The sequence below is a fragment of the Equus asinus genome, chromosome 2 (assembly GCF_041296235.1).
Source record: "Equus asinus isolate D_3611 breed Donkey chromosome 2, EquAss-T2T_v2, whole genome shotgun sequence".
Taxonomy (NCBI): domain Eukaryota; kingdom Metazoa; phylum Chordata; class Mammalia; order Perissodactyla; family Equidae; genus Equus; species Equus asinus.
In genome coordinates this window covers 56131449-56159214 of record NC_091791.1, presented here as the reverse complement: position 1 = coordinate 56159214, position 27766 = coordinate 56131449, and the positions used below count along the sequence as shown (strand labels likewise).

The following is a 27766-nucleotide window of genomic DNA, read 5'->3' as shown; positions in this document are numbered from 1 at the left end:
TTATTCATGTTTTTGAAGACTAGACACACAAAAGGAAAAAGGTAATGATGAAAGAAGATAATAAGAATGATAATCATGAAAAACCTAGGTAGCCCAGAACACGTGTGTACTAGATTGAAGCATTGACACCGTGTTGGAGAGGGATGGCTAGATCATCGTGCTAAGATCAGTTTTACTTTGTCACATGGCTCATGGCCTCAGAAGCTTCAGTGCATTTGGATATAGCTCAGGTTTATTTTCTTCATTCATTCATTCATCGTTAATATTTACTTGGTCTTTCAGACTGCTATTTTTTAGACTTGCTTAGTACTTGATTTCCATCCATGACATTTTCCCAACATGTTTGAGTAAAGGGATGGTTGTGTTTAAGGGCCAGAAACGGAATCATTTGACTGGAGTTTTGTGGGGTTGTCTCTACATTTCTAGTTCTCTTCCCATGTTATCTCTGTGCCCTTCTAAACCATGACCTAACTGTTTTAACCAGGTCCTTCGGGATCTATTTCTGGCCAGGCAGTTGGATCTTAAATGCTTAGAATTAAAATGTATGAGCCTGCAATTAAATAGTTGCCTTAGCAGAAGGTGAGTGGGATACTTTGATCTTTAGTGACTCAAAATTCCAAATTTGCTTTATTACTGTATTTGTGACTAATGTCTCATGAGATAACCAAGCTGGATGTAACTCTAGTAGGGGGAAAGGTCAGGAATATGATCCCAATACAGGGAATAAATAGAAGTGCTCTTTATGTAGTTGCAGAAATATTACTATACTGGCACATCAACAGAGCAGATGTCATGAGCCTATTTAATGTGCATTAAATAACAGCTCAAGTTCAAAGGATGTTACAATAAAAATGTGAAAAATATTGACAAACATTTAAAATATGTAGTGTATAGTGTAAAGATTATGGACTCTCCCATTCATAAAAAACAGTTTAAGGGCCGGCCCAGTGGCGTAGTGGTTGAGTTTGCGCACTCCACTTCTGTGGCCTGGGGTTTGCAGGTTCGGATCCTGGGTATAGACCCAGCACTGCTTGTCAAGCCATGCTGTGGTGGCATTCCACATAAAATAGAGGAAGATTGGCACAGATGTCAGCTCAGCAACAATCTTCCTCAAGCAAAAAGAGGAAGATTGGCAAAAGATGTTAGCTCAAGACCAGCCAATCTTCTTCACACACACACACACATACACACACAAAAGTTTAATGTACCTGACTCTATTTCCTCTTCTATAATGTACTTCAGAGTGGCTACTAAAGTAGATAAAGCATCTATACAGAGAACAGCAAGTTCCTAGTGTATAATAGATACTGGACATTTGGATAATTTATTTTAAGCTAGAAATCTCTGTGAGCCTCTTTCACAGTAGGAATTTCACCATATAAGACAACCACTGAATTACCATTTGGCACCCAACACTGGTGGATTACAAACTTAACTCTCATTTTAACTCTATCGTTAACCAGCTGTTGAATTCTGGTCAGTTTCTGACTCAGTTTCCACATTTATAAAATGAAGTGCCTTTTGTACATATTTACTAAGATTCTTTTGTTTTCCATGTTCCGTCAGTCAATGAAAAGCCATTAATTGAAAACCCTTCAACACTCCTGTGAACTTCTAGAAAAGAAGTTTCTGATTACCTAAATAATGGCTTTTAGGCAAACTCTTGCCCAGACTTGGGTAACTAGACAATCTTTATAAGCTTGTTCTAGAATACACTAATTACTCCTGATAGTAGCTTCCATGATTTTGCCTAATATTACAGCTGTTACTCCAGGATAGATTTTGGTATTTCAAAAACAGGTAGGATAGAATGCCAAGTAGTGATTGGCGTTTGATTTTGGGCATTAATAACATTAAGTTGATTATATATGTTTGTGCGCCAGAATTCAAAGCAAAAAGAAAAAGAACACAAAGTGTTAGGTATCTAAATAGTGTCAGATTTATATAAGAGTATTTGATTTACTCTATATCCTTGCTACTCAAAATATGGTCCATGGACCTGCTCTATCAGTATCACCTGAGAGCTTGTTAGTAATGCAGAATTTCAGGCCCCAGCTAGACCTAAAGCATCAGAATCTAGGGGGCCAGCCCCGTGGCCAAGAGGTTAAGTTCACGCTCTCCGCTTCCGCAGCCCAAGGTTTCGCCGATTCAGATCCTGGGTGCAGATACTGCACAGCTCCTCATGCCATGCTGAGGCGGCGTCCCACATAGCACAACCAGAGGTACTCATGACTAGAATATGCAACTATATACTGGGGGACTTCGGGGGAGAAGAAGCAGGAAAAAGAAAAAAGAAGAAGATTGGCAACAGATGTTAGCTCAGGTGCCAATCTTAAAAAAAAAAAAGAATCAGAATCTACATTTTAGTAAGATCCGGAGAAGATTCTTATGCACATTGAAGTTTGAGAAACGCTGCTCTGGAATACTTAAAAATTAAAATTGTGGTTTATATGAGTTATTGGTACTGTCACAAATTGAAAAGAACGGAATAAGAGAACTATTAATAGACACTGTGACATTAGTTGTTCTTGTAAATGATTGTAAATTACCCATTTTCAGAAAAAAGAATTCTTTGACAAACTAAATGTTAAAGGAGGTTTTATATATATATATATTTTAGAAAATAAGATATTTTAAGTCAGCATTTGGTATATTAAAACAACACAAGCAACTAGTGAAATAAATTCAAGAGGTAAATGTATCATCATAATTTATAATTTGTAAGTGTAATGTTACTAATCTTTTAAAATTATTTTACAAAATAGTGCTATAGGAGTATTGTTATTCTCTCATATGGAGTGCCATCTTCCCAGTGAAATCCTATATGTTTTGCATTTGTACAAGTTAAACACAAACCAGCTTACAGTGGATGAGTGTAATCTGTAGCCCACCCATATAGAAATGAGTGTTGGTTAGATAGGATGTTTCACAGAGTACTGCTTACTCTGGTGAGAAAATCTCGATTGTAATAAGGTTCATTCAGTCTCAATATTTGTATAAAAACACACATCCTTTTAATATGAGTAATTAATCAATAATAATTATTGCAGCTTATACTAAATGCTGAGGAGAGAGCAGTGGAGAAAATTGACACAATGCTTTGCCCTCCTAGTATTTTCAATCTATTTATTGGGGAGATATACATTAATTAATCACAAAAATGAATTTATAATTACAAGCTATAATAAACATTTGTAAGTGCTGCGAGTCTGGGACGGTTTCCTGGGAGAAACGGCATTGCAAATGAGATGGTAAGGATGCTTAAATGATAACCAGGGTAAGAAACAGGGGGTGGGGAGTGGGAAGAGAATTCTGAGTTGAGAGATTTGCATGAACAGAGCCCTGTGGAGAGGGAGGGAATGGCATATTTAAGACTTTGGAAAGCCTTAATGGTTGGAACATAAATAGTAAAGAAGTGGCCTGAGGTGGAGCTGGAGAGACGGTTAGGCAGAGACTATATCACGGCCTTAAGATATAAGACCCAGGGAGCGTTAGGATACAAGGATTTGAGTCTCTGATTAAAATCCTTCAAAGGGAAACCACTGATAGGTTTTGAAGAAGGAGACATGACATGTGGAGAATTTTTTATTATTTATTTATTTTAAAATCCCACTGACTGTGGAGTGGAGAATGCATCGGCTAGGAGACTGGGAGGGTGAGAATTTACAGGTAGACCAGACCAGTTAGAGAACAATGACAGTAGTCTAGGCAATAGAGGATTAAGATCATGGTGGTGGTGAAGATAAAAGTGAGTGGATTCCAGCAGTATAAACGAAAGGCCTTCATGAGCTATTGGAGGCAGAAGGAGGAGCTGGTATCTGGATTTCCAGTGTGTGGCTCTTCATGGCTGGCAGAGAGGTGATCCACGTTCCAGTGAGAAGGTCAGGGGTTTGGTTTTAGACATAAAGATAGTGTTTGGTTCAAATTCTGTTAGGACAATAAAATTATTTGATTAGGATGTCCAATCTTATTACCTAAGAAGAGAATAATATACACTTTATTGTACGTTAATTATGGCATATCACAAAATATATAAACTCTCCAGTGGTTCTTTGATGTTCAACTCCAAATCCTCTGCACAAAAGATGCAAGGAAGTTAACTTATGTTCTATATAAGCTTGTCCCTCTTCTTCCATTGCCTGCTGGCTCTCTTTTGTGTCTCACACTGCTCTTGTCCTACATTTTCTTTGCTGGGATGTTGCTTTTCTGTATATGGATTATTTTTAGTCAATGTCTGCTAATCTAATAACTTAAGTCTTATTTTTAGAAACAGGTTTTTAGCAATAAAGGAGGAATGTAACATAGCAATTAAACCCTCAGGAGTCAGAGACACCTACGTCCTAAGCTTGGCTCCAGCACACACTAGCTCTGTGTTCATGAAGAACAGTTTGCTTATGCCAAAGACAGACAGCAACTATTTCATAGATTCTTTGAGAGGATGCAACAAAATAATGTCTGTAAATCCAGTGCTTGGTACATTATAAGTGAACGATAAACATTTAACATTATTATTGTCATATTATTTGTCTTATTTAGCCTTTGTTTCTCTTCCATATACTCTGCAAAATATTGGCCATGGCTTTACTTGATTCAGAAATAATATTTTTCTCTATTAGCTCTCTTTCTCTTTAACTTGAGTATTTCTGGTCTGTAGAGTCATGGAGGTGGGGATAGGGAACATACTTTTGGGTAGAGACACCTAATTGAAGCACAATGCTTATAAAAGAGGCCAAGGTATGCCTTGCAATTTCTGTGTATCAATTTTAATATCTTGTCCCTTCACTTCTCCAGCAGCAAGTGCCGCTGAGCTAACATTCAGCATCGTGCTACTACCAAAGCAGTGATCACTGAAATACTAGATCCTTTTGTTCTGATAGGCAGTAGCTCCTATCCCCCCACCCGGGGCCCCTGTGCTGAAGTGCTGGTGCTCATGCACTCCCGCTTGTCCAATATTTTCAATAGCACCACCCCCACCGCCACCCCACATTGCCATTTAACTGCTTCATGCACAATATTAACCTATATCGACACTGAAAATATTCCACTTAATTACAGTATCAAGAACTCACAAGAATCAGTATCTTCTGTTCTTCCACAAGTCATTATAAAAATCAAAATCTTGGTTAAATGAATTGTATGTTTACATTGATTTAGGAGGGGTAATAGTAAATTTTCGTGAATTTAGATGCCACTAATCTATAAATCTTTAGTTTCTTTTCATAAGAACAAAGCTTCAGTAAGCATAAAAATAGAGCAAAAAATATGTTTTATGTATAAAATGGTAGAAAAAACTTTTCACCTACTTGTAACACTTGTAACAGGTAACACACTTGTTATTTATAAATCATCCTACTGAACTAAATATGCACCTACTACACGATTCTGATCTATTTAATAAGTGCCTAAAACAGCGTTAAAGTCATGGCCCAGCTTCAACAGTATATATCTGCCATTATTCTGGATCTACAAATTTTCATATCTTTAAAATAGTTGTGTAATATAGATTCACACTAAATTGACTGACACTTCCTGCAATCAAGTGCTAGAAGGTCCAGCTTTGTATACATATATATATATATATATGAGTGTGAAAGAGTGACCCACGTAAATCATTTGAGCTTCCTCCTTTAGTGCTTGCCGGTGCAGTTCTTCAAATGCAATACCGTGCTTCTCTGTATTTTTTGTTAACCTGTACTGTTCCTGCTGCCAAATGTTAAATCTGTGTTGTGTGCCCCGTGATTTCTAGCTAGTTCGTTTAGCTCTGTTTCTCTGAGGTTGATGGAAGGAGAAGTTAACATCCTCAGCTTTCTAACAGCAGACATTGAGAAGGATCGCGCCTGTCTCTAATGTTACTGGCGCTCTAAGCCACCCTGCAAGAAATATTACAGGCAACAGATAGTTTCATTTTCAATTTAGACACCCATTATTTGATGTTTACAGGCCATTCCTAATTCTGAGTTCAGAATTTATGGTTTGTTCTGGCGAATATCATCAGAGCAATCTCCTGCAACTCCGCTGGGCTTCATCGGGAGCTTTGCGGGGCTGTTATCAGTGTTCCCTGACGTCCGGAACTGATACACAGCACCACCTCCAATCACTCCAGCTCAGAGGGCCTTGCTTTACGGCTCCCCAGATATCCGTCTCTTCTACTGGGTAGGCCAGTTTGCACAGTCTCAGTGAGGGGGGAAGTTGACCCTTGGGAAAGAGAGCAGTGGTCATTAAACAAATAGAAACCCAGCATTTAAGACTCTGAACCCCTCTGAACCAAACTAGATGATAAATTTATTAAGTTAAGTTGACTGAGTTTTGTTCAGTGCTAAATAATAATGAAGCAAAGGTGTGACCTAGTTTGCCTTGCAAACGTCAGATGAAGAGTGAAGTATAAATGTCCTGAAAAGATGGGAAAACAGTGACATTAACTGCTTTGCATTCATAAGCGCATTTCAAATGGTTATTTTAGTTTCCCTTTTGAATGTACAGTATTTAGTTTTGCCTCTTCGGTACATGAGTGTTTTCTAGGCTCTGTTCGATAGCGTTAATTGAAGCTTACTGAAGGACCTTAGAAATCTGTGTGCATTGACTATCTGGAGAAGAGTCACTCACTAAATCTGCATTTTCGAAAGGATGTGGTAGCACATGCATCTATTACACAGGCTGTAGGCCAAATGATCTTTCTTTTTAAAGCTTGCAGATTGGACTGAGAATGAGAATATCTTTTGCTACCAGTGTCTACCTACTTTTGTGCTTTTGTTACGGCCCGTCACTTGCCCCTCCTCCCTCCTAGGGAAATTAGAACTAACAAAACCGGACAAGGTGACTGGTCTTCGTCAGAAAGGGCCTTCTATTCCCTCTTCCTTAAATTAAAGCCTGTTCAGCAATTCCCTGAGAATTCACCTTCTGCTATGGCGGCAGTGACAAGATAGAGAGAAAACTCCACAAGAGATGGAGTTGTGAATGAGACCTCCCACCTTCTGTCCGACCTCGTTCACCAGCTAAGTTGTTCCTCTTTTAAGGACCAACAAACCGGAAATATTCCTCCGCTAGTATTCTCTCCTAGGGAGTGAAAGAAAAATGTTCTTCCTTGGAGGCAAATACAACCAAAGGGCAGTAAGTACCCCAAATAGTAATATTTGGTAAATGGAGATCAGATCTGGAAGGGATCCCAAGAGGTCTATTTCTATATCCCATTTTACAGAGTAAGAAACTGAGACCCATGGTGACTACGTGATTTGCCCAAGTTCACACATCTAGTAAGCGGAAAAGTTAGAACTTAAACCCTCTCCTCTGACTCACTAAGTAGAGATTGTTTTTCTCCACGTCAGTATTCTGAATGAAAAAAGAAACTTAGAAAGATGTATTTGGAACTAGTCTTAGCACTACCAGTTTAATAGAGAAGGATTTTCTTTGAAGTTGCACGGCAAATTTTAAATTTGCATCATTCTGTTAGTAGGGTGCTGGGTGAGTCTGGGACAACACTCTAAAGTCGGACTCAGTGCCTGTAAATCTTCTCCTTTTTGATGCCCTGCTTTCCCCTTGACTGACCTGAACACCATCCTCAGGGCTGCTTTCTGAGAATGTGCATATTCTACATATTTCTCAACAAATCCTCTTCCTCTTACTATGCTTTGCCAATAACACATACCTAACATGTGGATGCTTCCAAGGCAGCTATTGAAGCTTAAAACTAAAATAACTAGGATGTTCAAAAATCAGGTAAAATAAAGCACGTATACTTTTATCTCTCACTATCCCTTTAATTTTATACAGTGGGTGAATTCTTCCCCTAACTCTGGATGAAAAGTCAAACAATCTCAAAACTTTTCTAGTTATCTTAGGTCTTCTGTGTCACTCCCTCTCTTCTAATCAATTGTTAGAAAGTAATTGTCAAAACTTCTATCTTGATTTAAATTGGGCCCCAGTTTCCCACAGTTCAAGCTTATTGCAAGTGGGAAATGAGCAGTGGGAAAAGAGAAGTTATTGGCTTTTTCTTCTTTTTTCTCCCCTTTTCTGACGTGCAGCACGGGGAAGGAGGAGACATAGTGGGAATAGGAAAGTTATTACTTGCTCTCTGGGTGTTGAAAGCTGACTTCTCCCGTGGATTTGCTGTATCAGTTAGGGTCCCAGAAGGAGAAAACATGGTATACCAAGCTGGTAATTTGAGGAGAATGTATTAAAGGGCCTACTTACCTAGATGTGGACAAGATTTGGGGTAACCAACAATGGATGGAGCAAGACCCTGGGCTAGCAACTGCAGGGAGCCCACCCACTCCCAGGCCTGGAGGAGCAAGTGAGGGAGTGGTTCCTGGCCCCTGAGAAGGTAGCTGTATGAAGAAGGCTGTCTGACAGGAGCAGTGGTCTTCAGGAGAGGGACACTGTTAACTTACGGCAACCCCTCAGGGCAGCAACAAGAAAATAAATATCTCAGCCTTACTCTCCTCCCACCCTCCTGTGCCTCCTGTTGAAATCTGGGCTGTGGGAGGCAGAGAGTGTGGTGAAAATGGGTGGTGAGTGGATCTGGAGGTGCAAATGGAAAAACCTGGCACAGGTGACTTCATGAGGTTCTTGGAGGTCCCCATTTCACCTTCAATTTACTGGGTGTGAGTGATAGCTTCTCCTGCAGCTGACTGCTTATTCTTGAAATCCAGCACTTTCTATAACTCCTCTCAGCTTAGCTTTATTTACTGATCTAGGCTATGATCTTGCACAAAAACCAAGATGATCCCAGACCAACTCTCTTTTGCATGAAGCTCATACCTGGATCATGGAAAATGTGTACACATTGGAATTTAGTCTCCTCTTCTTCTGTCTATTCATCAGCAAGTAGCCAGCTACCTCTCACCAGGCAGACTTCTTGGGAGAGAGTTTACACTTGCCCACTGAATCTCAGCTGCCAAGGACTCATATCATGCTTTCAAAATGGGCCCATTGAAGTCTCTCTTACCAGACCTGCATGGGTTAGGACGCAGGGAGGAGGACAGGAGTCCCAGATTACCTTTATCGATATAAATCCTCTCCAAAAATTCTTTCCCAGTTCCACTTCATTATAGATGTGAGGTTTCAGAGTCATGTAACTGGTTTTTAATTATTTCTTTTGAAAATCATTACCTTGGTCTGACACATCAGTGTGAAATGCCCTGTGTGCATCTTGGTGCTTTCATTAAAGCTAAACATTTTAAAAGAAATAGAGAGGAATGGAAAATTTCATATATTGGTTAGGGTCTGGGTGTGGGGTCATGGGAAGGAGAGAATATTTTCAAGCAGGAGCCATTGGTGCCTCTCAAATTACATGATATAAATCAGTGTTTATTCTGACTGCACATAGGTTAGATGCTGTTTATGAGACTTTTTTTTCAGTTAAAGATGTATGCACAAATGAAGTTTTATAACAAATAATATTTTCAATAGGCTAGGTGGACTTTCTATAAGAAGTCTATAAAGCAATTTTAATTGTAAAGAAAATCATTATCTGCTAATTTATTTTGAAAGAAAAATTTTCATATGCCAAGTTTCTTTAAAGTGGAACCTATCTTTATTTCACTTTCCCCCATGTTGCAGAATCTGAAACTCTTTGAATTGTGAACTTTGAAAGTGCTAATTGAAGATAGCAACGATAGAGTATATTTATTTTAATCAGTAAAGAATAAATCCATTGTATTCTTATTTTCTAGCGTTAAATATGTCTGCAAGATACAGATTACAGTTGATGGTGAAAATGAAAGCACTAATCAGAATGGTAGAATTGTATCTGGTCTAGATTTCCTATGCATGGGCCATGGGAAAACTTTGTTGGACAGTCTATAACTCAAACTCTCTAAAGCTCACTGTCGGCTGCAGCTGAGCATACTGAATATAATTGAACTGTGAAAACCCAGCTTGGGAAACAAAAAGAGTAGGAATTAGACTTAAGAAACTAGAGGAATGACAGAGGATAAAATTTTAATGAGATCAGTGTTGTTCTGATATTCTACTTCCCCAAGCATTGTAGAGACAGAAAAATTGCCCTAGAACAGTAGTTTTATTTGAAAGATGGAAAGAAATCTATTTGGTCTATGTATATAATGCCATATCTTTGCTTATTAGACTCTGGTAGTGGTTTTGAATGTCATTTAAAAAGTCTTTGCTGTAAGAACTCAAGGGATAATTGACAACATAAAACATTGCATTCTTCCACTTTCTTACAGACACTCTTACATGAGCATCACAGCTGTTTTCTTCATGGATCGGGACTCTCCTGAAGCTGGCTGCTGGGTCAGGCATCACAACATCAAAATAATGTCTAGAATCAGCCAGATCTTCTTCTTAAATATGCTAAGAATCTCTGACAATGACTCAATAAAGGGATTTTGGAAATTGAAATGTCAGTAAAGACATAAAGTACACTTTAACCATTAATTGATAATAGACAATTTGTGAACTTTGACCTAGATATCTATATTTCGTCTACAATGACTGTCCTGAAGATACACTATTTTCAAGGGCTCAGTGTCCTGTGTACCAAGATCTCTACACAATTTCTGATGACTGTGAGCAAATCCTCCTCAAACAGATTTATATCATGTTTCATATGTTCATTCATTCATTTCTCATTTCCATCATTTTTTTAATTCATTCAAATCCATAAATACTGAGCATCTATTATGGCCAAGCACTGCTGGAAATGTAGCAGTGAATAAAATAGTTTATGCCCTCTACCCTCAGTGATCTTACAGACAATTATTTTTATTACTACTAATAAATATAACATTAAATGTCAGTTATAAGCTAGTTAGTGGCCTACATGCTCTATGTACATTATCTTACTTAATTCTCACAACAACCCCTAAAGCAGGTATTGTCACCCTCATCCTATAGATGAGGACACTGAAGCTTAGTTCATGTAACTGGCATGTAGTCACCTTGTTAATAAGTCTTGGAACTAAGATTTGAAGAATATTTATCTGATTCCACTATTACACCAACTTTTAATAACAGCTTAACACAAATGTTATTTTAAATGAAATGCGATTGATGAAAAATGTCCTAAATAAGTTCCGAAACTAAGTCCAGTTTCAAAAGCACAGAAATTATTTTATCTCTGTTTGTAAGCCAATATCACAACTGACTGATTTAGTCCATTTTGACTGGGAGATTAGAGAGATTTCTTATTTCATTGTTTTAAACCATTAGTCCCCAAACTGTCTTAATTTTATTTTTATTTATTTTATTAATAATACACACACAAAACCTGTGAGACTGACAGAGATTTTTTATTTGACTATGTCAAATAAAAAATATTATGTTACCATTAAATAAAGGCATCATTTTATAAAAAGAAATGACCAAAACTTAACATAAAAAAGTGGAAATACTCTCAGATTAAAAGACAGTTCTTATGTTTAAATAATTTGCTTATCTCTGTTTTTGTATTTTCACCATGAGTCCTGAGACAGGTATTTAGGACCCATTAATATACACAATATCTTTGCATCCTGCCTGAACCCAAGTAAAACCTTCAATTTTGAATATTTTCCCTTCATTTAATGCTAACCATTGCATGAGTCATAGGACCAGACACTGACCTAGGAGCTGGCAAGTTCTGAAACCCATAAAAGCAGAGGTTCTAGCAAATTTGGTTTAATGCTGAATCACTGAAATTAATAAACTCTATCTTTTCAATTTCTCTTTATTAAAAACACTGTCACTTCCAGAGTTTGCTGGGCTTGAGAAGAGAACAAGAAACTTTAACAGGAAGAGAGGAAAAATATGAGGCATGGATTGAGGCAAGTTATTACAGATCATAATAGCTTGAAGTGAAAATAGTGAGAGTCAGTGATTTTAGGAAATAAAGTATCAGTTTACTCCTGACTCTTCCAATGTCTTTCCAAGTTACCTATTGGTCACTGGGGTGGATCTTTGCATCTGCACTTGCACATATGTAAGGCTGATTTTCCATGGCAACATCTTTAAAAGAGAAGGCCGTGGTTTATATCCATTGTTGAGGTTCAAAGGAGGTGAGTAACATGAACAGTGAGATGATTTGAATTTTCTTGCAGTGCAAACCCACAGATTTCTTTCATGTTTGGTGCATATCAGTTGAAATCCTGCAGTCTGGCATAAGCACCTCTGGTCTGAGAATTCATGCAACGGGCTGCAGTGTCGTTCTCAGTACTTGACTAGACGCTTACTAGACTTTATATCAACAGAAAACTCCAGCACCACACGCTTTTAGAGCTGAGAGGGACTCTGAAGATCATTTAGTGCAATGGCCTCCTTCAGCAGATACAGAGACTGAGGCTAAGCGAGGTGACTCAACTTAGTTAAGGTCACCCAGGGAGCTTATTTCAGAATTCCTTTTTTCTGATCCACAGATTAGATTTCATCCTCATACCAAGTTTATGTTGTACCTTCTTATAGGAAATAATGATACTAGTCTTTGAATAAAAACACCGATTTAATAGAACATATGACAGCTAACAGGATGAATGTTACTTACTTTTGTTAAAAATATTAGCACTAATTTTATTGATAAAACTGAATATTATTATTATTACTTTTGCTACAGAAGATTTACCCTGAGCTAACATGCGTTGCCAATCTTCCTCTTTATTTATTTATTTTTTTGCTTAAGGAAAATTAGCTCTGAAGTAACATCTGTGCCAATCCTCCTCCATTTTTGTATGTGGGATGCCTCCACAGCATGGCTGATGAGTGGAGTAGGTCCACACCCAGGATCTGAACCAGTGAACCCAGGCCGCAGAAGTGGAGCACGTGGACTTTAACCACTTGACCACAGGGCCGGCCCCCTGAATATTATTTACTACTAATGAAAGCGTAGCTAACCATTCTTCCATTTATTTATTTTATCCACAGCCATTAACGGGGTGCCAAGCACGATAGTAGACACTAAGATTACAGAGTTAAGACTTGACAATTTAAAAGACCAGGCAGAGTATATAAATAAAAGATGACTAAAAGTTTCACAAATATTATTGTTGAAATATGCAGAGAAATTAGTGGAAACACAAATGAGAGAGGTTTTATTTTTATTTTTTATTGTGGGGTGGAGATTAAGGAGAGTCAGAAAAGATGATATAGAGGATGAGGCCCTTGAACTGAGTTTCAAGTTATGGGGTAAGAATTTTCCTGTGGAATGAGAAAAGGTTAGGACCCTCCAGGATAAAGGTTTAGTGTTTGGAAGAGCATAGGGAAATGAGCCAGGTGGTGTAGTTCAGGAAATGCAAACGTTAGTTATAATGGTGACGCTATAGATAAGGACAATAATAACTGCTACCGTTTCTTGAACCCTTACTATTTGCGAGAACTTGTACATCCTTCATCTCTTTACTCCACACAACAACCCTATAATATGATTGTTCTCTTATCTCCGTTTTGTAGGTAAGAAAATGAAGGCTTTGAGAAATTAAGTAACTTGTCCAAGGACATGTAGCCATCAAGTGTTGGAGCACAGATTCAAACATAATTTTAACTAACTCAGCAAACTTCTATGCTCTTTGGCTCATTATTTTTAAGAAAAAAACATATAATTTACATAAAATATTGATTTAGGTTTAAGTTACAGCTCATTCAAGTTGTTACAGTACTTTGGATAAAGGCTGCGATTAGACTAAACTTAATTTGATGCTCATACTTATTGCATTTCTTCCAGGGGTAAGATGTTTAAACTTACTGAACTTCAGCATTTTCTTGTGCAAATGTGTGAAGAGTTATTTTGAATGGCATTTGAGACAATATCTGCAAATATTTACCTGTGGTAGCTATTTGACAAAGTTGCTCCTCCTCACCGACTCCCAGTGCCACCCCAGCAGGCAGCTACCTGGAGTGGCATCTTCCTTTCCCAAACAATACAAAAGTTCAAGACACTTGCATTCTTCAGCCTATTTCCCCTGAAAGCTAGGTCATTCTAGTCTTGTAAAGTTCTTTTTTTAAAAAAAATTTCAAGTCTCAGAGTTAATTTTTTGTTTGTTTTAGTTTTATTTTCTTAGCACAGACCTTACTTCAGAAAGATTTTTTCAGGATATATTGTCAGGATGTTTTCCTGACATGCCATTCAGTACAGTGGCATTCTAGAAGAGATTTCAGTTTTTTATGCTTGTCTATTTGTATGTCTTTCATGCCTGAAAAATGTGGACTGGAATCTGTGCCTCTGCTATGTGTTAAGCATAAAATATTTTTAAAGCTCTTTCTGCAGAGAAGAACTAAGTTAAGGGCAGCATATTTCATCTTTACCATGAAACAAAGATTTCCAATTTAAAGGCAAATGTGTCATTTTAAAAGGTTGAATAAAGTGGTACACCTGTAAAAAATGAAAACAAAAAGAAAACATAGCAAAACAAAAACAAAAACATTTTTCTTGCTTCTTTCCATACAGGGCTTCTCTCTGCACTGATAACGTTTCCATTTGATTATGAATTAGATAAATTTTCTTTTGCTTTAAACCTCACCCCTTAGTCTTTGAGTCTTCATAGTTTTTTTTGAGGTCAGCATCACGGCCTTGCTGGTTCAAACATCTCCTTTTATTTGTACCATTGCAGATTTATGTTATGCATGCATGTTTCTGACACATTTTCAATGGTTGTTTATGCACAACATTGTACAACAAAACTAACATTTTATTCTATAATTCTTTTTAGAGAACATAGCGCTTTCATAGAATTTTAAAGTTAGAAGAAATATAAGAACAATTTTGGGCACATCTTTGTTTTATGGGTGTGGAAATTAAGACCCAGAAATGATATGGAATTTGCCAAAGATTGACCTTTATTCAATCTTTCTTTTCTCTATTTATTTAACAAATAACTTTTTTTTTGTAAAGATTGGCACCTGAGCTAACAACGGTTACCAATGTTCTTTTTTCGTTTCTTTCTTTCTGCTTTTTCTCCCCAAACCCTCCCCGTATGTAGTTGTATATTTTAGTTGTGGGTCCTTCTAGTTGTGGCATGTGGGGTGCCGCCTCAGCATGGCCTGATGAATGGTGCCATGCCCATGCCCAGGATCCGAACCAGCGAAACCCTGGGCCGCCACAGTGGAGCGCGAGAACTTAACCACTCAGCCACGGGGCCGGCCCCAATATAACAAATAACTTTTGAGCACCTACTATGTGCAAAGCACTGTGCTTGATGCTATGAGGGACAAATTGTGTGTAAGAAGTTTCTCTCCCTCAAGGATCATACAGTCTAGTGAGAGAGATGCATGCAGGTAAAGCAATTAACCATTGGACAAGTACTAATGAGGTGAGCTCTCCACAACCCCTTCAATGATTCCAAAACTGATGTCATCATCCTCATATTGACCTGGTTTTCCCTTTGAAATGACCTTCTCAGTTCACAGCACTATTATCTAGCCAGTCATCGCTGTTGGAAACCTGGGCACCAGCCTAGATGGTTCTCTTTTCTTCACCCCCAGCATCTGCCAGTCATCATTCTACCCCGTTTACTCATTCAGAATCCTTAAGTCTGTTGATTTTCTTTGTCCTGACTGCCAATGCATTAATTTTAACACTTCATCTTTTGCGAACTGTTGCTATGACCATCTAACTTTTCCTTCTCTCTCTGTTCTTAATCTCTTAAAATACATTGTGCAGACTCCATCCAGATTGATGTATTTGAAATAACGTCTGTCTGTGTGGCTCACCTACTTAATTTGTACGACTCCTAGTTGTCTATCGGATCAACCTCATTTCTTAATGTGGCACAAACCTCCAGGTTTTGGCCTTCCCTCATACTTTTTATACTGGTTACCAAATATTCCTTAAGGACTTTTGCCATTGCTCAAACTATCTCTGTCTCCTGAAAATGGCCTTCTTTATCACCTTGGCCTGGCTGACTCCTACGTATGCTTCAGTACTCATTTGTTACCTCCTCAGGAACCTTTCCTCCATCCTTATGGGGAGTGCTGCTCCCACTGATCCACGTGTTACACTGGATACCTCTATTAAATACTATGTGTGTATGTCTGTTTCTACCATCAGATGTGTGCTCCTCAAAGGCAGGCACTTGGTCTAATGTAGCACTCGTCCTTAGTATAGCGCCTGGCACATAGTAAATAATAAAGATTTATTGAAGAGATTGAACTGTTTATTGAACCAAGTGTTATAAAAAATAAGGAGTACAAGAAAGTATAATGAAAGAGAATAATTAATTCCAGCTGAGAAGATCAAAAAAGCCTCCATGTAAAATTTAGTAACTGATTTAAATCTTAGGTCTATAATCAGAAAGACAGGAGAAAAGAAGTGCCAAGTGAGGTTTTTATATGAGCAGAGTTCCTAGGCTATGATTGCATTGCATAGAAAATAAAGGATCCATTAAGGTATCCATTAATGATTGATGAGTAAATACAGTAGTAAATCATGTGGGGCCTTGAACAACATGATCAAGAGATTGCTCTTAATTCCATCAGCAATGGGAATAGAGAGAAGGATTTTAGCACAAAGAAGGGACATAATTCGACCGCAAGTTTCTTTACCAGAGAGTAAACACCTTGAGGGTTGAAATTTTGTTTGTTTGTTTGTTTCTTGCCTGTTATTTTATTCTCAAATAAAAGGTTATGTGTAAAAGTAGGAACTCGTACATTTGAAGAAACAAAGATGTTTTAGAACAGTGCAGTCTAATACATCTTTCTGTGATAAGGGAAATGTTCTATATCTGTGCTGTATAATACAGTAGCCACTAGATACATGTGACTATTGTTCCTCTTTAAATTAAGGAACTGAGGAATTGAGTTTTTAATGTTATTTAATTTTAATTTAATTTAAATTTAAATGGCCACATGTGACCCATGGCTATCATAGTGGACAACACAGTGTTAGAAAGTTCTCTCTAGCAGGGTCCCAACAGGAAACAGATGGAACACTCAAATTAGGATAATTCAAGGAGAGTTTATTTACAAAAAACTTTTTTCAAATGTGAGGGCAGCTTTTAGGGAAGAACAAGAGAGAGCAGTTAATTGTGGTAGTTACATGGGAGCAGTGGTGAGGCAGAATTGATGGAAAGACTCATAGTTAAGATTTTAAGCCTGGATCACATTGGGACAGTATTTATAACGTGCAGCAATAATTTTATTGAAATTTCATTGAATCAAGTCTGTGCTCAGAGCTGTTCTTTTCAATAAAGTCTTTCCTGTCAGTTTATTTTCTGATGAGGAATGTGATTGCTTTCCCTCTGCAGTGCTGATCCATGCCATGTTTTCTCAGCATCTTTCCTCGGCACTCCAGTGTAAGTGGTACATTTTCCATTAGCAGGGCTGTATTGACTTAATGATGGCTCCTGTCAAGGCTGCCTTTAAGGAACATCCTCTCTTCTGAGCACGTGGGATATAGGCAGGCTTTGACTGTTATCTGTGGTTGTGCTTTAATATCCTGCCCTTTCTGTCCCTTACCTCAGCGCACACAATTCACCTTCAGTCCTAGCTCATTGCTTCATGATTTGTTAAGGCTTTGAAAACAGAAGGAATGAAGGCTTTTAAGCAAGATGGGCTATTTCTCCTTGCTTTATTTATTTTTATGCCATGCAAAAGGAATAAAGAGGCATAAAATGGTTTGACTAAAGCCAAATAAATCTGGATAAATAGAGCAAGGACCCAATAAAAAGCTGGAGGTGAAAAAGAAGAAAGATGGGGGAGAGGAGAGAGAGAAAAGGAAGAAAGAAGGGAGAATATACTTTCTGTAATGATAGGACTGTTTATTATTACCTTGAGAACAAAATGTCTTTGACCCAGTGAAACGTTTTAAACTAAGGTTAAGCTCTGGGTAGAAACTAGGAAATCATCTTTATAGTTCTTATTGAATCTCTTCATGCTGTCACCTCCTGTCATCCTTTATTAACGTTTTGTGTGCCACTGCTGCTAGCTTTGAGAAGGCTGGCATCTTTTAGTTGTTCTGATGAATCACGTCATAGAAGCTAGTGAGTTTTTATGGCCAACACAACAGGAGTCTCCCACATTATTCCTAATGCCCTGTGTGTGTGTGTGTGTGTGTGTGTGTCTTTGCCTGTCCCACTTCTGCCCCCTTTTGACTATCTCTGCTTTCATGAAGTGGAAAGAGTTACAACCAAGAACTTATACTGCCTGAAACTGGAGAATAAGGAGTAGATTCTCTAGGTAAAATTGGAAACTGTCTTATAGCCCATTGTTTATCTGTTTATGCCACCGCCTTATATTGCCCTGCAGGAACTTCTCATAATTCTCCACTGCTGGCGTGGAGAATGCTGGGTGGGAGCTGTGAAAGTAGCCACAACTTTTATCTGGGTGATTGCCACCATGGCTGTTATTGCTCTGACATCCGGAGCTTTATTTCTCTCTCCTATCTCTCCTTCCATCTTCTCCCCCTCCCTGCATCAGACACAGTCTCCATTATGCACATACTGCATGCTCACTCTCAAAAATAACGTGTGGTAAAGGACTTAGTACTCCTGTGCTGTGTTTCACTGTAGGAGGCATCTGGAAATGTGTAGGGCCAATTTTTGGCTGTCATATTGCCTGGGAGTAGTTATTGAAATTTAGCAGAAAGGGGTCCAAGGATGCCAAACATCTTGCAGTGTATAAGATGATGGTCTCAAATGGGGCAATTTTTCCCATCTTAAATATCAATAACACTGCTACCTGAAAAACCTAGGTCTAACCAAGGTTTAGGTGGGTAGAAGCAACCTCAGCTAAGAGAGTGTTTTAGCTCTGCCTTCATGGGTAGATGCTAAAATCTTCTCCAGAATTTATTATGACATATTCCTGGCATATAATAAGCCCCTAATGGAAGGATGTTGTGTTTTGAATCAAGTTATTCATTTATAAACTAATTGAGGTAATTCAATAAGTCCTATGCAAGTTACTATCAGGAAGGGAAAAAAAAAATAAGATACACCTGCCAACATCAAGATTCTAACAGAATAGTAAGAGTGATGGGAATGCCCAGTAACAGAATGAGTATATTGGGAAATTTTCAAAATGCTATTGGAACAAGGAGAGGTGACAGTTTACTCTTGAGCAGAATTGTTGCGGGGCAGGGGAACTCTGAGGAAACGATTGAGGAACAGGTAGGATTTCAACAGGGGGTTATTTGGGGAGACACTTGCTGAAGTCAAAGGTACATTATATGCAAGAACTTGGGAGAGGGGATAGAAAAGTATAGGAATGTTGTCACTGTAAATGATAGCACTTGAGAAGATGTTGCAGAAGATAGGACTGAAAAGTTAGGTTTGGATAGGGTACAGATGGTCTTGAACATCTTGTAAAGGAGTCTTTTCACTTGAAGGTATAGATTGATGTACGGGTTTAGTCTTTGGGGGTAACGTATGGCATGCTGCCTAATGGTCTATACTTTCCCTCAATGTCTTTCCTCATGGAGTTCATCCTGTAAATTCCCTCAGTTATCAACTGCTTAAACTTGCCTTACAGATTTTCAAGGTCTCCTCCCAACAGCCCTTTTCAGTTTATTAATTTAAATAGTAGCAATATTCCTAGAGGTGAACCACATAATAATTTTTTTCAATCTCTTTTATATAAGATATCACTGAAAAAAAGTGTGATCAGATTCAATTCAGTTGTCTCTCACAAAAGTAATATGTAGAAAATACCAACCAAGGTGACTCTCTATGTGCTTAATAGCCTAAAGATTTAGGTTAAGGATATAACAGAGAGAATTATTCTGCTTAAAGAAGGAAAAGGTGTTGCACAAATTGTTTTAAAAAGCCAAAAACAGCATCCAGTTCTTACTTGAAACAATTTGTTCTTGGAATATTGTCAGCTAAAATTGTGGTCAACTTTTGCAAATTGTATGAATTTGCACTGCATATTTTATTTAGTGTTTAGCAAAACTCCAATATGGCTCTGCATAACTTACACAATACACCGTGAAAATGACTTCAGAAACTCCCACAGAAGTTGACAAATTGGGCATCTAATGCTTTTAAGCTAATTGAATGCTTAGCGGTTAGAGTCGACTTGTTAAGAATGAAGATCGCAGTTCCTTGAAGATAAAGCTCTGCCTACTGCCACACTAAATGCAGCTCAACTCTGTATCAGAAATATTACAGGAGCTTAAAGAAGAAAATAATGTGAGCTTTAATCACCATTCTACTTAGTCTTAAGTGAAGTGCTTATGAATCATATGCAATATCATAGCAGTTTTGAAACCTATTCTTGAATTTTCAAGCTGTTATATTCAGGAAATTTAGAAAGCAAATTGCTAAGTGATAAAGAATAATTTGATACCATTGTTCATGCCATTTTTTTTCTCCCTTGCAGACTGGAAAAAAGGAAAGGAGTAATACCCTGAATATTGCAATAGACAACATGTGCAAGAAGACCAGAGACCTTCGCAGACAGGTGAGGGAAGAGAGAGACGTGCAAACAGAAACGTCATGCAAAGACAAGCTTTTTTCCCTTGCTGGAGTATTTATTTCTTGCTTTTGTTTTTTTCAAATTAATTTAGAACACAAAGCAAGAATAATAAATATATACTTTCCACATTTACGTACCTCAACCGATTTTGCGACAAACATAACACAGAAGAAAGAGTGTTTGACTTCATGTCAGGCAGTGACATTCAAATGCTAGCTCTGCCCTCATCAGCTGTGTGATCTTGGGGACAGATTCATCTTCCTGAGCCTCTCTGAACCCATAAAATAGAGTTTATAATACCTAATAAGGCTGCGAGGATTGAATGAAATGCCTATCAGTGCCTGGTATGTAGTGAGTTTTTAGGGAATGTTGGTGAATTGATTCTATTATATTAATAACTGGGTTTGTCATCCAAATGCTTACAGTAAACAGCCAGTAATTCAGAGAGCTCACCACTTTCTCCTTCCAATTCTTTTCAGGATGCTTCAAAAATTAGTTTCTGTTTAAGTTAAGGCTACTTTTTAACCTTAGGCCTTCGGGAACGTAGGATTAGAAAGGATTTCTTTAATAATTTAGAAGTCCAGTATTATGCTAGGAGTTAAAATTTTTTTCCCTAGAAATATGGAGACTTAGCTATTTTTGAAGACATTTACCTTCCGTTCCCTTCTACTCTTTAATAACCAGAGTTCTTTTTCATGTACAACTTTAACGTGGTCACCATTAACTCACAAAAGAGGGGCAAAAGCTTTTCAACCGTAAGCTTTTAATGCACTATATTACTACAGTTTAATGGGAAGATTTAGTAAAATGGCCTGAGCAATCTTTTAATTCAGAAGTAGATTTGGAAATGGAATAAATAGGGATCCCCAGCCAGTTAGCATTAGCTGTTTGAAAAAACATAATTTTGAAGGCTGGGAAAATTCCAATTTCTCAACTTTATGGCCTTAATGTGAATTCTATTTCTACTGTCAGCACTTAGAATCATGGAATGTAAGAGTTGGAAGGAACTTAGCACAACCTGTCTTATGGTGCAGATAAGAAAGCAGGCCAGCGTAGCGAGGTGACCTACCTAAGGCAGAACGAGCGCTGAACGCACATCAGGTCATAACCCACGGCAGACTCAGGAGCGCATCCTCAGGGCCACCCTCCCTGTTCATTGCATGACTTCCATTCTGGATCTTCCTTCGGATTTCTACTCCATCCGCTCCTCTCAGGACTTGGGAAAGTTGTTTCTGTGAACTGTCAACAATCGTGTCTAATTCCAGTCTCATTCCTTCAACAAAGTCACTGCCTTCAACAAGGTTATGCACAAAAAACTCATCTACATTTACACCTCCAACGTTTTTGGAATCATTATATTTTCTTAAGTGAAGATAAAGCAATCCTTGTGTGTAGGATTACCAGATTTAGCAAATAAAAGCATAGAATGCCCAGTTAAATTTGAATTGCAGATTAAAAACAAATATGTTTTAGTATAAATATCTCCCAAATATTGCATGGGACATAGTTATATTTTAAAAAGAGTTGTGTTTATTTGAAATTCAAGTTTAATCAGCCATCTTATATTTTATCTCACAATTCTACTTGTATTTCTACCTCACCACCATCAGCGAGATACAGTAAGAACACTGCCGATTACTAATACTTTTCTTCCTAGTAAGGGAATGTTTCCAGCTTGTAGAGAACTGTTGTGTTCCAGAGGTATGAAAATTCCCTTTGGTTTCACAGGTCAACATCTTCATGTCTTGGTTAAGTATTGCTGCTTAACAAACCACCACAAACAATAGTAACCATTTTATTATGTTTCACGATTCTGGGTTGGCTGGGGGTCAGCAGGTCCATTTCCGTAGTGTTTTCACTTGTGGTCTCCCACATAGTGACAGTCAAGTGGTGACTGTATCTGGGTTCAGGGCTGGACATTTGAGAGCTCAGTGCTTCTTCTTCTTCCCTCTCTCCAGGTGGTGACTAATCTTCTAGGGCCTCTTTATGTGGCTTCTCTCTCAAGGAGGGTAGCCTGCATGTCTTACATGATGGTTCAAGGTTCCAAGAAAGGAGGGATGGAAGCTGCCAGGCCTTCTTAATGCCTGAGCTCTAAAGTCACCAGAATGTTGTTTCCTACACTTTCCATAGATGAAAATAGTCACAAATCCTGCCCCAGTTCCACAGGAGCAAGAAGCAGCTCTGTCTCTCGTGGGAGAAGTGGCCTGTGTGTACAGGAAGGGGTGGGATTGTTAGGAGCTGTCTTTGGCGACACCCATAGTCTTCAATGTCAATGAGGTAGCTGCTGTGCCTTGTTCTCAGTATCCTTACCTGTGCTCCCTAGGACTTCATTTCCCATCTTGGGGTTTATGCTTTGGGCAATAATAAAAACTAGTTTAAACCGCAACACGAGTCGTCTCCACCTCTTCTTATTCTCACAAAGTTTATCAAGCAGTCTTAAGCATATATACCCTCTTTCACACAGGAAGGAGAAAGCCCCTACTTTTAAAATGTTTTTCTTTGGAATATTTAATGTTCATGTCTTGTTCTAGATCTGTGTTTGTTTGTTTGTTTGTTTTTAGTAAAAAATAAGCAGAGCCCATCTTCCTGCCCATGCTCACCCATGGCTTGTCCATCAGCAGTACACAAACATTTTAGCTTTGCTTCAGAGAATCACTGGACTTCCTTGAGGAATGAGAGAGATAGCTTAGACATATCTGGGGAGAAGCAAGTTATATATTTTGGGGCAATAAGATGAAGTGTCCTAGGAGATGAGTTAGTGTTTATTTGTTTCATCCTTCTTGCTCTGTGACTTTCTTTCCTGTTGTACTAGAGAACAAAGGCAAAAGTCCTTGGCATGGTGTTCCAAGTTCTCTGTAATTTGGCCCTGACTTACTCCCCATTTTTCTTAATGTTCCTTCCCCTTCTGCTTTCTTCCTCAGTTCCTCCTCCTCATCACACCAGCACATAACCTGTTCTCTGATTAAAGAGTCTACTCACTAGTCACCAAATTTTCCGTCACCTACCTCCTCAACGCCAAACACACGTGTCTTTTGTATACATGGCCTGTTCAACTTGGTGCCTTCACAGCACCCCTTACTCTCCCAACCCAACTCCTAATCAACTCAGGAAGTTCAAGACTAATGTAAATCCTATTTCTTTTATGAAACCGTTGCCATTTTCACCAGCTGGAATTAATCTTTTTCTTCCCAGAGCACTTATAATTCTGTTACAGCACGTGTAATTCTGTTACAGCAATGGTCATATTCTGCTTGTATTTTCTTTTATAATAGATCTTTCTTCCCACTGGATTGTAAACCCTTAAAATGATAGTTATGACAAGGCTTCTCCTTTAGTAAATGCTTTCCAAAGCTCTCTACCAACTGTTGTCTTTACATTATTGATTTTTGTCCCTGAAATAAGAAATAGTGCCATAGTATTATTATCTCCATCTCTTGGGGGAGTCAATTTACTGAACATCACCCAGCTAACTGGTAGAGGTGAGGTTTGAGTCTGGGGTATCCAACCCCAGCCCAAATTTGTAACCATCATGCCAGAGGCCAGGGAAAATGGCTTGTTCACCTTCAGAACCCCCACTGCCTAATACACTGATTTTACTGTCATAATTATTTCCTTCCTTATTATTTACATGTCTTTTTAAATTTAAATTTTCTTCTTCTTTTAGTCTTATTTCCCAGCATTCATTTGAGAACTGCATAGCTATTGAAATTCTTAATAAGGGAGAAGGATTCCTAAACCTCCTTTACTTCATTAAAAAATGAAAACAATCAAATATATTCCATTTCTACTGTATTATGCAGAGTGAAATATGCATTTGATTTCACTAAGGGCAGGTTAAAATTTTTATTTGTGTATATTGAGGAAAAAATATCTGTTTTGTAAATATGAAAGTAAGGACTTGAAGTATGTTAAATAAAATAAAATTCTGGTAAAAACAAACGAAACAAAAACTTGATTAATTCTTTAGTTGCTGAGTTGCTAAATTGCTATATCCTTCTCTTCTCCATGTTTGTGGTACCAGTGCCACACTCAGAAAAAAATATAGGTTTTTATACCTTCTCCTCCTCTTCATCAAAAAATGTTAGGTACTCATAAGATGTAAGTCCCACTAAATTGGCACAGTAAGTATATGCTGAATTAATTATTAGTTGATTTAGTTCCTATTAGTCAATTGAGTTCAGAAAGTCATATTTTGCTATTTTACTTAAAATTAAAATGGTATTAATATACACAAATATATGTTTTTCTAGTTCACTGAAGATGATTCTTTTCTTTTTTTCTTTCTTTTTTGCATTTCCTTTTGAGGAAGATTAGCCCTGAGCTAACATCTGCTGCCAATCCTCCTCTTTTTTTCCCTGAGGAAGACTGGCCCTGAGCTAACATCCGTGCCCATGTTCCTCCACTTTATACGCGGGATGCTAGCATGGTTTGCCAAGCTGTGCCATGTCCGCACCTGGGATCCAAACCAGCAAACCCGGGCCGCCAAAGCAGAACCTGTGAAGTTAACTGCTGTGTCACCCGACCGGCCCTGAAGATGATTCTTTTCTAAAACACACTTCCTCTTCTTTCCATTCTTCTTCCCTTTGCTATTTCGTTCTTTCTATTCCCTTATTTGGTGGTGGAGGGGGCAGGATTTCTTCCAGTTTTCACTTGGGGGTTTCAATTGTGGAGAAATATATTATTTTATTTGAGATCTCAGACCACTTATATTAGTGGGAAATAGAAAAATTGATGTCTCAAAGCCTTTTATTAAACTGTAGTGAAAAAAGATGGAGAGTCCCTCAGTTTGGTTTTGTGCCTCACATCTTTCATGCCTGGCTGCAAAAAACAGGTACTTGTCGAAAATACATACCTCTAACGCCTATTGGCCTCCCACTAACTTCAGATTTTTAGTGCTGCGGCTTCTAAGAGTGTCCTATTTCTACACTGGTAAATTGACTTCTCCTTTAAAGTGTTTTGTATATCACCCGAGTGAAAAGAATGAGTTGTTCCATTGGGCATGAAAATGATACGGAAATAAGTAAGATAGAGACTACTTAGATATCACACATATATATATATAGATGATTGTGTAATTTAAATGAAAAAAAATCCCAATGAATGTCAGAACACATAAAGAAAATTGCTTAGCATAGCATTCAAGGTCTTCCATATCATGTCCTCATCTGCATTTCTAGTCCTAGCTCATAATAATTTCTGTTTCACAGTCATCATAATATAAGGAATGGCAGAATCAACCCAGTGATATGCAAAGCAGAAGTGAAAAGTGTGATCACCAATGAGTAGTTTATTTAAGATGTTGGTCTGTTACTTGGTACATGACCAGACAACATTAACACCAGACAAATGTGCCTATTTTGTATTGGATTCCCCTGAAGGTGCATATTGAGACTGGGACCTTAGTGCAAGTAGTTTATTTGGGAGGTGATTCCAAGAAGCAAGTGTAAGAGAACATGATGTGTAAGAAAACAGGCAGGGAAGGAGGAAAGGATATGTTATTGAGGTTCCTGCTATAGGCAACCAGAGCTTAAGGACCTCTGAGAAGGGACCCAATGCCTCCCAGAATTGTCTGACCAATGGACGGAGGCTGGGAATTTTTTCCAGTAGCTTCCATGCCCATTGGTGGAGCATTGCTCCCAGGGGTGTTGACTCTCCAGAACTTCCAGGCTGTTTGTGCTTGGGCTGAGAATCTTACAGAGACTTGGAGCAGGCCCTGAGAAAGAATAACAAAGACAAGCATGGGATGCACTTGAGATGGGATATCTTCAGAGGCCAAGGAACTGTTTTCCATAGTAACAGCTGAAATCAGAGCCTGGTCCCATAGATGAGAAGTAAAGCACCAAAAGCCCCGAATCAAGTCCATAATCATAGCTATGAATGTGATGGTAAATGATCTGGAATCAGCAAGACAATCTGGTAAGAAAATCATGGGTTGGTTGAGTTAATTGCACTGTTTGTTCTTTGCATGGGTTAAAATGCTTTCAAATGGAAAGATTTCTCCCTGCCTGCTGACTGTGCTCTCTTAAAGTATCATAAGTTTGTCTTAAAGTTATCACAAGTATGTTAAAGTTGCACACAAGTCACCAATTTCTGGCCATTTCTTTTATTTTTTTTATTTTTTTATTTTTTTTATTTTTTTTTTAAAGATTTTATTTTTCCTTTTTTCTCCCCAAAGCCCCCCAGTACATAGTTGTATATTCTTCGTTGTGGGTCCTTCTAGTTGTGGCATGTGGGACGCTGCCTCAGCGTGGTTTGATGAGCAGTGCCATGTCCGCGCCCAGGATTCGAACCAACGAAACACTGGGCCGCCTGCAGCGGAGCGCGCGAACTTAACCACTCGGCCACCGGGCCAGCCCCTCTGGCCATTTCTTTCTGTCATCTTTTAATCTTTTTGTCTTATTTGTTCTTTACCTGAAATGCTTTCCAGTACTTCCATTATACCGATAAAGTCCTATTTCAATCCTTACTCTATCACTATGTTCAAACCACACTAGATATTTGTGATGCCTTGAGGATTCCTCTATTTTCTTTGCCTATGATAGTCTCTATTCCTAAAATGCTATGCTTCCCACTTCCTTGCTCCAATTCTTAACATCCTATTCAGCTTTTAAAATGGAATACATATATCCCATCCTTACAGAAACCTTCTTCACCAGGACAATCAGAGCTAATTATTTCTTATTTGTTTGCACTTCTTTTAAGATACTCATCAACTCTGTGTATCTCTCACTCCCTAACAGTTACCCTGTTTTTGTCATGTTGGCATTCCCCGGCTTGCCTAGAATGGTGCCTTGCCCTTAGGGAGAAAGTTCAAAATGCATTTGTTAAATGGAATGAATATACAACTACAGAAAAGAAGATTTATTTTTCTCATTATATCTGACATTCTATTACATCAGGTAATTTGAGACCATTTTCCAACATAATTTTGAAAACACTGGCACCAAACTTATTTGAAAGCTCATTTTCCAGTCCTTCTGTTTTATCCTACTGAATGTAATATCACCCCCTGTGCTAGGCCTTTTCTCACTCACTGTGTTATGTAGTTAGCAACATGCCTTAGAAGGAAACAAATAATGTGATCCTAATTTGCTTTAATTTTTTAAAAAATAATTTATCCAAAGAGTTTATTTATTTATTGTTTAATTAATAGTAAATCAGCTATACCTCAAGCCTCACTTTTCCAATGTGTTTCAACACTTGTAAGTGGGATGAAGGACTGAGCGAATAGCAGGGAAAATATAGTTGAAACTTTCAAGAAATAAAAGAACAGGGAAGTAAATGCCATTAAAATGAAGAGAAGACAAAACATGGCACCACAAAAGGGAGAAGTGAGACCATAGCAAATGCATCCTGTGCTGGAGGAAGATTGCTATAATTATTTAAGGGGTTACAAAAATTGGCACAATGTAAGATAATGGTTATCTCTGTCTCTCTA

General features: G+C 38.1%; 1 protein-coding gene across 17 annotated transcripts in view; it reads left to right on the top strand.

Moving 5' to 3' along the window:
* CTNNA3 (catenin alpha 3) overlaps positions 1 to 27766 on the top strand; it is a 1499312-nt gene that overhangs the window by 769444 nt on the left and 702102 nt on the right. For all 17 annotated transcript variants that reach the window (XM_070488663.1, XM_070488665.1, XM_070488664.1 and 14 more), the window contains one exon: positions 20233 to 20313. In XM_070488663.1, coding sequence (XP_070344764.1) covers positions 20233 to 20313 — 81 coding nt within the window. The remainder of the gene's footprint in view (positions 1 to 20232; positions 20314 to 27766) is intronic.